Below are 10,922 nucleotides of genomic sequence, written 5' to 3'. Positions count from 1 at the left end.
GAATGTTTTTTTGTGAGCAACATGTGCTCCAATCACTACATCACAAAAAAATAAGAAATGATTGTAAAGTCAAGACAGCCATGACATGATGTTCTTTACTAGTGTACGTACACTTTTGACCAGGACTGTACCTGGTATGACAGTTTGTGACAATACTGTTTCAAAAAGGAGGAATGGCAAAGTAATCCAGTGTCGGTGAATATAAACTAAGCTACCTGAAGAAAACATCAACATATTTGTGTGATATCTCATCAGTGATTTTGTTTGAAAGAGACAGGTTGGCAGGAGACGGACTTTGGACACCCCTGGATGGAGGAAGGCGTACAGAGAATAAATAGTTTCAGGAAGCTCTTCCACTAACGATGACTAAATGCTACAAACCTAGTAGACAAAGTCTGGATGAGTCCCTCACTTACAGAAGGATGGCGTTCCCTCCACGTGAAGACCTGCTAAGTCAGACGGAGAAAGGGATGATACGGTATTATCTGCTCACATACGCTACCTGGTGGTCATTTGAGCAAACTGCAGCTAGCCCTGGACAGTCCCGCTCCGTAATGCACGCAGGATTCTCACAGGAACGAGGCAAACAGAACCACAAGGAGCATGGTCAAGTTTGTGTCCCCAGAAGGTACGACCTACACTCATGTCGGCCCCCCCAGACAGAGTCCGGGGGGGTCCAGGACCGGGTGTTGAGGATTATTGCTGGTCTACGCTATGAAGCTGTGAGCCTCACGTTGAAGTGGAAAGAAAGGAGGGTGAGAAGAAGACAAGGTCAGGTGAAGAGCGTTCCAGGTTCGAAGCTCACACGGCCGTGTGTCTGGAGTTCTCATTCCTGCTGGACGAGCCGAAACTGGCCGCCCTGCACCTGGCCCGGGGCCCCCCTGCTCCCGAGTCCCCGGCCAGGGACTGAGTGGGGCACTGGGGCAGGGTGCTGTAGCGGCCCGGGAGGGGGAAGGGGGCGTCCTTGGCGAAGAGGCTCTGGATGAGATGGAACTTGTCCTTCTCCTCTCGCAAGAAGACGTCCACCAGCAGCTTCTTCTCGCGCTTCAGCTGCTCCACGATGGTTTTAGGGATGTCCGGGATCACCCAGGCCACCAGCAGGCTGAGGAACATCACCAGGTTCTAGGGCCAGAGACGTCAGCTATGTCAACCACTACGTCTATATTTAACCCTACAATGCCAAATGTACTCCCTATATGTGTATAACTATGTATGTATATATATATATGTATATATATATAGGGATGATGTTTGATAAGAAATGATCGAGTTCGAGCCTATTATCGAATCCTCTTATCGAACCGATTCCTTATCGATTCTCTTATCGAGTCCAGATAGGTTGTTGTATATGGAAAAAAACACACAATATTTGCTTTAACAAAACAAAATTATATAAGAAAAAAATAAAATCTAATAAATAAATTAAAGCTGCAAGCAGCGTTGGTCGGGTCCGCATTTTGGCAGGTGCTAGCCAATACTTTTGTCCAGTGGTAGTCCTGAGTGAGACCTACATAGAGGTTTCAGTACGATATTCGTACTGGGAGTTAGAGGAAGTTGTGTCTGTGTTTTTTTTTTCTAGGTGCTGCGGCACAGTGGTTGTTTTCTTTGAAGGCGCGTAAAAATCACAGCAGCGGAGCAGCTTTAGTGGTCCTAATTCCATTTCACCTTGTCATTATAGGGTATTGTGTGTAGAATTTTGAGGACAAAAAGAAACAATTGCATTTCACATTGTCATTATAGGCAGCGGAGCAGCTGTAGTTTTAGTCTTTGAAGGCACGTAAAATCAAAACGGTAGCACTAAATAAAACACCGTCGTCAACTTTTAATCAGAAGGGTTCAATCTCTCCCCTGTAGCAGTTTGAAGCCGAAACGACAAACGCGCTCAGAGGAGATAACGTTTGATGTTTGGTGACCGGTTTTAACAAAAATGTTGTTTTGAAGGAGAGATAGCAAACTTACTGTTGATTTTTGCTGAAGGATGTCAATCTAAGAAATGTAGGTGTATGTGAGACCTACATAGAGGTATTTGTTTCATGTCTCTAAGACGTTCCTACCGGAAGTTACAAGCAGTTTTGTCTGAGTTTTCCTCTAAAAAGCAGTTTTTTCTCTGTTTTATTTAAAAATTGCTCTAGGGCAGAATTTTGAGTTTCGGGGTTCGGTTATTTTTTGAGATCGCAATTTCTACCAGTCCCGATGTGTGTGAGAAGTTTGGTGAGTTTTGAAGTATTTTAAGGGGGTCAAATTAGAGGTCAAAGACGTAAAAAGCAGTGTTTTTAGTACATTTTTGTCTTGAAGGGGAAATTGCCAACTTCCTGTTGGTTTTCGCCCGAGGATGTAAAATTATGAAATGTAGGTCTAAGTCTGACCTACATACAGGTTTTTGTTTCATGTCTCTACGACCTTCCTAGTGGGAGTTACAGGCAGTTTTTTTTTTTTTTTTCCTAGGGGGCGCTAGAGCTGAAATTTTATTTTTGGGGTTACGTTTTTGTACTAAAGTGTGCTGGCACACCTTTTGGATGTGTGTAAAAAATTTGGTGAGTTTTGAAGCATGTTAAGGGGGGCAAAGTAGTGCGCAAAGCTGCGGAAGAAGAAAGAAAGAAAGAAAGAAAGAAAGAAAGAAAGAATAATAAACATTACAAATTCAATAGGGTCCTTTCGTCCCATTGCAAAAGGACTCCCTGTGGGATTCCTTTTGAAAAGGTCCTGTGAAAATAAAATCTAATAAATAAATTAAAGCTGCAAGCAGCGTTGGTCGGGTCCGCATTTTGGCAGGTGCTAGTCCTAGGTGTCCCAATACTTTTGTCCAGTGGTAGTCCTGAGTGAGACCTACATAGAGGTTTCAGTACGATATTCGTACTGGGAGTTAGAGGAAGTTGTGTCTGTGTTTTTTTTTCCTAGGTGCTGCGGCACAGTGGTTGTTTTCTTTGAAGGCGCGTAAAAATCACAGCAGCGGAGCAGCTTTAGTGGTCCTAATTCCATTTCACCTTGTCATTATAGGGTATTGTGTGTAGAATTTTGAGGACAAAAAGAAACAATTGCATTTCACATTGTCATTATAGGCAGCGGAGCAGCTGTAGTTTTAGTCTTTGAAGGCACGTAAAATCAAAACGGTAGCACTAAATAAAACACCGTCGTCAACTTTTAATCAGAAGGGTTCAATCTCTCTCCTGTAGCAGTTTGAAGCCGAAACGACAAACGCGCTCGGAGGAGATAATGTTTGATGTTTGGTGACCGGTTTTAACAAAAATTTTGTTTTGAAGGAGGGATAGCAAACTTACTGTTGATTTTTGCTGAAGGATGTCAATCTAAGAAATGTAGGTCTAAGTGAGACCTACATAGAGGTATTTGTTTCATGTCTCTAAGACGTTCCTACCGGAAGTTACAAGCAGTTTTGTCTGAGTTTTCCTCTAAAAAGCAGTTTTGTCTCAGTTTCATTCAAAAATTGCGCTAGAGCGCAATTTTGCGTTTTGGGGTTCGGTTTTCTTTTTAGATCGCAATTTCCAGCAGTCCCGATGTGTGTGAGAATTTTGGTGAGTTTTGAAGTATTTTAAGGGGGTCAAATTACAGCTCAAAGAGGCAAAAATTAGTGTTTTTAGTACATTTTTGTCTTAAATGGGAAATTGCCAACTTCCTGTTGGTTTTTGCCCGAGGATGTGAATTGTAGGTCTAAGTAAGACCTACATACAGGTTTTTGTTTCATGTCTCTACGACCTTCCTAGTGGGAGTTACAGGCAGTTTGTTTTTGTTTTTTTCCTAGGGGGCGCTAGAGCGAAATTTTGATTTCTGGGGTTAGGTTTTTTTTACTAAACTCTTTGGGGCACGTTTTTCTATGTGTGTGTAAAATTTGGTGAGTTTTGAAGCATGTTAAGGAGGGCAAAGTAGTGCGCAAAGCTGCGGAATAATAATAATAATATAATAATAATAAAACCTTACAATAACAATAGGGTACAGGGCGGACCCTAATAATATAGTGTTAAATAAAATCAGTCCCTTGGGCACAAAACTGAAAATAATACAGCTCTCCAAAAAGTGCACTTCTGCTGCTATTGGAACATACTAACTACAGCTATTGGAACATACTAACTACAGCTATTACTCAGGAAAAGGAAAATGCCCCCAACCCCGCCCACCTCAACCGACGCACGGAGGCAAGCAGATAGTATGGTGAAGAAGCTGACGCGACGACAGGTACACCTTGAAGCGCTTATTTCGATCCATTTTTTTCCTGCTTTCCCTATCCGCGCCTAATGACTGAGCTACGTGACGTCATTTCTTGTGATGTCCCACGGGGCATTTCTGGTCGGGACAGAATTCGTTCCCAGTGATTCGAATAAAGAACCAACTCTTTTTCTTTACTATAGTGGTCTCGATAACGGGTACCGGTTCTTAAAAAGGGATTCGAGTCCGAGGACTCGGTTCTTTTCTTATCGAACAATCAGGAAAACCGGTTTTGAGTATCATCCCTATATATATATATTTATTTATATGTATGTATGTGTGTGTATATACTGTATATATAAATATGTATCTGTTTATATTTAGGTACCGAGCCCCTTTGGGACAGAGGACCCCATTTAATTTCTAGCGTTTTATTATTATATCTCTTTGAGCTGTAATTTGACCCCCTTAACATGCTTCTAAACTCACCAAATTGGACACACACATCAGGACTGGCGAAAATTGCAATCTAATTAAAAAACCAAACCCCAAAACTCAAAATTGCGCTCTAGCGCCCCCTAGGAAGAAAACACAAGACAAAACTGCCTCTAACTCCCAGTAGGAATGTCGTAGAGACATGAAACAAAAACCTCTATGTAGGTCTCACTTAGACCTAGATTTCATACACTGACAACCCCCAGCAAAAATCAACAGGAAGTTTGCAATTCCCCCTTCAAAACAAAAGTTGTGTAAAAACAGTCACCTTTTTTCAAACATTTTCTCCTCTGAGCGCGTTTGTCGTGTCGGCTTCAAATTAGCACAGGAGAGAGATTGAACCCTTCTGATTAAAAGTTGATGAAAGAGTTTTAATTACTACTCCGGTTTGGATTTTATGAGCCCTCAAAGTCGGTCCCGTCCATTGCTGCTTGCAGCTTTAATTTATCTTATTTCTGATTATTATTATTATTAATGTATTATTATTTATTTTTGTATTTGTAGATATTACTTTGTTTTTTTGCTGTTTCTTTCTTTTTTTTGGGGGGGGGGGGTGGTATGGTTGGGATATTATAAACAAAACATATTTTCACATTTAGGGCAGACAACAGATACAGTATATGATGTATGTGAGTATGATTTAATGGATAGGAATGTCTGATGCTGGATGTCAATAAAAATAAAATGAAAAAATAAAAAATAAAATAAAAAAGCCAAATGTATCAGAAGTGATACATGTGTATTTAACCCAGGGGTCCCCAAACTACAGCCCACCAGTGTCCAAAATCCCAAGTTTAAAAAAGAAAAAGTTGTTTTTTTTGGTATGATTATTTTTCACGGAGGGCTGAGTTGATAAATTAAATAATAATATTAATAATAATAATAATAATAATAGATTTTATTTGTAAAAAGCACTTTACATTGAGTAAACAACCTCAAAGTGCTACAGTGTATAAAAATAAAAAATAAAAAGATAATAAAAAATAAAAATAAATAAAAACTAGAACAGCCAAATAGCTAAAACTAGTATGCATATATCTAAAAAAAAAGAGCTTTTTTTAAAAAGAAGGGTTTTTAAGCGTTTTTAAAAGCATCCACAGTCTGTGGTGCCCTCAGGTGGTCAGGGAGAGCGTTCCACAGACTGGGAGCGGCGGAGCAGAAAGCCCGGTCTCCCATTGTTCGTAGCTTTGTCCTCGGAGGTTGGAGGAGGACAATTATTATGTCATTAATCAAACAAATCATGAAATCAGTATTTTTTTTGAAGGGTAAAATTATTTTGTTTAATAGTTTACTAAATCATGAAATAAATCAATCATTAAATGTGATTCTACAAAAATAAATTAATGACATTTAATTATACATTTATGTATATAATTCAACATATATTTAATTAACGACACATTTAAATCATTATTTAAAGATTTTGTTCACTATTACTTAATTTTGCCTTATTGAACCGCTACAGTTTTAGAGAAAACTATCATCTCATGACACCATGAAGAAGAAGAAACACCAGACGGTGATCCGGACTCCTGGAAATGTCATGAAAATGACTTCTTCAGCTATCTATCTATGCAGGCCGCAAAACTGGTGAGGAATAACATTTGTCGGAGGAGGCGGTGTCGACGACGCTGTGGAACTTTCAAAACACACATCCACTACCTTCTTCACTAAAACTGTTTTGTCCTTCAGTGTTGTCCCCACAAAGTCAATAATAATACCTGAAATAGGATGACAAAGGCCAGTCTGGCTGCCAGGACACACCAGTACTGTTTGGAGAACTGGTACGCGTCTGCAGACCAGGGAGGCTCTCTGTAGTCTTTGTACCTGAGGAGGAGGAGGAGGAGGAGACACACCCTGGTCATGATGGACATGGAACATCAACAGCTGACAATTGGCCTCATTAAAACATTTATTGCCATTCTGTTCCTTTGCTGTCTTTTACAACAAAACTAATCATGGAACACAATCCTTGATGTTTAGTTAATAGTCAACATGTGGACATATACTGTATGACTGAGCAAATACTGTACATATAGTATGTTAACATGTTAGTATTTCATGTGGAAGGTTAAAAATTGCTGTAAATTAAAATACCTGGAATTAGTTTTACTTATATATATATTAGGGATGTCCGATAATGGCTTTTTGCCGATATCCGATATTGTCCAACTCTTTAATTACCGATACCGATATCAACCGATACCGATATCAACCGATATATGCAGTCGCGGAATTAACACATTATTATGCCTAATTTGGACAACCAGGTATGGTGAAGATAAGGTACTTTTTTAAAAAATTAGTAAAATAAGATAAATAAATTAAAAACATTTTCTTGAATAAAAAAGAAAGTACAACAATATAAAAACAGTTACATAGAAACTAGTAATGAATGAAAATTTGTCAAATTAACTGTTAAAGGTTAGTACTATTAGTGGACCAGCAATCATGTGTGCTTACGGACTGTATCCCTTGCAGACTGTATTGATATATAATGTAGGAACCAGAATATTAAAACAGAAAGAAACAACCCTTTTGTGTGAATGAGTGTAAATGGGGGAGGGAGGTTTTTTGGGTTAGTGCACTAATTGTAAGTGTATGTTGTGTTTTTTATGTTGATTTAATTTAAAAAAAAAAAAAAAAAAAAAAAAAAAAACGATACCGATAATAAAAAAAACGATACCGATAATTTCCGATATTACATTTTAACGCATATATCGGCCGATAATATCGGCCTGCCGATCTCTAATATATATATATATATATATATATATATATATATATTAGGGATGTCCGATGATGTCCATAATATATATATATATATATATATATATATATATTAGAGATGTCCGATAATATCGGCCTGCCGATATTATCGGCCGATATATTATCGGACATCCCTAATATATATATATATATATATATTAGAGATGTCCGATAATATCGGCCTGCCGATATTATCGGCCGATATATGCGTTAAAATGTAATATCGGAAATTATCGGTATGGTTTTTTTTATTATCGGTATGTTTTTTTTTTTTTTTTTTTTTTTTTTTTTAAATTAAATCAACATAAAAAACACAACATACACTTACAATTAGTGCACCAACCCAAAAAACCTCCCTCCCCCATTTACACTCATTCACACAAAAGGGTTGTTTCTTTCTGTTTTAATATTCTGGTTCCTACATTATATATCGGCCGATAATATCGGCAGGCCGACATTATCGGACATCTCTAATATATATATATATATATATATATATATATATATATATTAGGGATGTCCGATAATATCTGGCTGTCGATATTATCGGCCGATAAATGCTTTAAAATGTAATACCGGAAATTATCGGCATCGGTTTCATAATTATCGGTATCGGTTTCTAAAAGTAAAATGTATGACGTTTTAAAAGGCCGCTGTGTACACGGACGTAGGGAGAGGTACAGCGTGCCAATAAACCTTAAAGGCATTTGCTTTGCGTGCGTGCCGTCCGAGTCACATAATATCTACCGGCTTTATGCAACAGCCATACAGGTCACACTGTGGGTGACCGTATAAACAACTTTAAAACTGTTACAAATATGCGCCACAATGTGAACCCACACCAAACAAGAATGACAAACACATTTCGGGAGAACATCCGCACCGTAACACAACATAAACACAACAGAACAGGTACCCAGAACACCTTGCAGCACTAACTCTTCCGGGACGCTACAATATAACGATGAGAATAAAAATATAACAGTAAAATAGGAATATAACAAGAGAAACTAGGCAATAATGACCATGTTATGAAAAAAGTATTCCACTGTTATTGTTTTGAGGCATGTTAAAAAAAAGAATGCACTTTGTAGACTTCAATAATAAATATGGCAGTGCCATGTTGGCATTTTGGTTCCATAACTTGAGTTGATTTATTTTGGAAAAACCTTGTTACATTGTTTAATGCATCCAGCGGGGCATCACAACAAAATTAGGCATAATAATGTGTTCATTCCACCACTGTATATATCGGTATCGCTTGATATCGGAATCGGTAATTAAGAGTTGGACAATATCGGAATATCGGATGGTAATGGTAAATGGTAAATGGGTTATACTTGTATAGCGCTTTTCTACCTTCAAGGTACTCAAAGCGCTTTGACAGTATTTCCACATTCACCCATTCACACACACATTCACACACTGATGGCGGGAGCTGCCATGCAAGGCGCTAACCAGCAGCCATCAGGAGCAAGGGTGAAGTGTCTTGCCCAAGGACACAACGGACGTGACTAGGATGGTAGAAGGTGGGGATTGAACCCCAGTAACCAGCAACACTCCGATTGCTGGCACGGCCACTCTACCAACTTCGCCACGCCGTCCCTATATCGGATATGCACATATATATATAAATATATACATATCTAAATATATTCATATATATATCTATATATATATATATAAATACAAACCCCGTTTCCATATGAGTTGGGAAATTGTGTTAGATGTAAATATAAACGGAATACAATGATTTGCAAATCATTTTCAAGCCATATTCAGTTGAATATGCTACAAAGACAACATATTTGATGTTCGAACTCATAAACTTTGTTTTTTTTTTGCAAATAATCATTAACTTAGAATTTCATGGCTGCAACACGTGCCAAAGTAGTTGGGAAAGGGCATGTTCACCACTGTGTTACATGGCCTTTCCTTTTAACAACACTCAGTAAAGGTTTGGGAACTGAGGAGACACATTTTTGAAGCTTCTCAGGTGGAATTCTTTCCCATTCTTGCTTGATGTACAGCTTAAGTTGTTCAACAGTCCGGGGGTCTCCCTTGTGCTATTTTAGGCTTCACACATTTTCAATGGGAGACAGGTCTGGACTACAGGCAGGCCAGTCTAGTACCCGCACTCTTTTACTATGAAGCCACGTTGATGTAACACGTGGCTTGGCATTGTCTTGCTGAAATAAGCAGGGGCGTCCATGGTAACGTTGCTTGGATGGCAACATATGTTGCTCCAAAAGCTGTATGTACCTTTCAGCATTAATGGTGCCTTCACAGATGTGTAAGTTACCCATGTCTTGGCCACTAATACACCCCCATACCATCACACATGCTGCCTAGAAAAATCCGGATGGTTCTTTTCCTCTTTGGTCCGGAGGACACGACGTCCACAGTTTCCAAAAACAATTAGTCCACAGAACACTTTTCCACTTTGTATCAGTCCATCTTAGATGAGCTCAGGCCCAGCGAAGCCGACGGCGTTTCTGGGTGTTGTTGATAAACGCTTTTCATAGGAGAGTCTTAACTTGCACTTACAGATGTAGCGACCAACTGTAGTTACTGACAGTGGGTTTCTGAAGTGTTCCTGAGCCCATGTGGTGATATCCTTTACACACTGATGTGGCTTGTTGATGCAGTACAGCCTGAGGGATGGAAGGTCACGGGCTTAGCTGCTTACGTGCAGTGATTTCTCCAGATTCTCTGAACCCTTTGATAATATTACGGAGCGTAGATGGTGAAATCCCTAAATTCCTTGCAATAGCTGCTTGAGAAAGGTTGTTCTTAAACTGTTCAACAATTTGCTCAGGCATTTGTTGACAAAGTGGTGACCCTCGCCCCATCCTTGTTTGTGAATGACTGAGCATTTCATTGGAATCTACTTTTATACCCAATCATGGCACCCACCTGTTCCCAATTTGCCTGCACACCTGTGGGATGTTCCAAATAAGTGTTTGATGAGCATTCCTCAACTTTATCAGTATTTATTGCCACCTTTCCCAACTTCTTTGTCACGTGTTGCTGGCATCAAATTCTAAAGTTAATGATTATTTGCACAAAAAAAAAATGTTTATGAGTTTGAACATCAAATATGTTGTCTTTGTAGCATATTCAACTGAATATGGCTTGAAAATGATTTGCAAATCATTGTATTCCGTTTATATTTACATCTAACACAATTTCCCAACTCATATGGAAACGGGGTTTGTATATATATATATATATATATATATATATATATATATATATATATATATATATATATATATATATATATATATATATGTATACATATTTGTGTAGTAAAGGTCAAGTTTGTTTCCCTCCATGTTCATATGATGGAGTACTTCTGATAAGGTGTTTTCACACCTTCTTCTCCCATGTTGACTATTTCCTTCCTGGCTGAGTGAACAAAGTGAGGAGCTGAGTGGAAGTGTGTGTGTGTGACAAAGTGTGCCTGCAGGGCAGGACTTGCAACACACTCGCAGCCT

General features: G+C 38.8%; 1 protein-coding gene across 1 annotated transcript in view; it reads right to left on the bottom strand.

Moving 5' to 3' along the window:
* The window catches only part of LOC133662382 (anoctamin-2-like), a 203,775-nt gene continuing 192,853 nt past the window's right edge, over positions 1–10,922 (bottom strand). Inside the window, 2 exon segments of the mRNA XM_062066334.1 lie at positions 1–1,122; positions 6,375–6,480. Of these exon segments, the coding sequence (XP_061922318.1) occupies positions 802–1,122; positions 6,375–6,480 (427 nt within the window). The 3' untranslated portion in view covers positions 1–801.

The sequence above is a fragment of the Entelurus aequoreus genome, linkage group LG12 (genome assembly GCF_033978785.1).
Source record: "Entelurus aequoreus isolate RoL-2023_Sb linkage group LG12, RoL_Eaeq_v1.1, whole genome shotgun sequence".
Classification (NCBI taxonomy): domain Eukaryota; kingdom Metazoa; phylum Chordata; class Actinopteri; order Syngnathiformes; family Syngnathidae; genus Entelurus; species Entelurus aequoreus.
The sequence above is the reverse complement of the archived record's forward strand: the minus strand, read 5'-3'. Positions and strand labels throughout refer to the sequence as shown.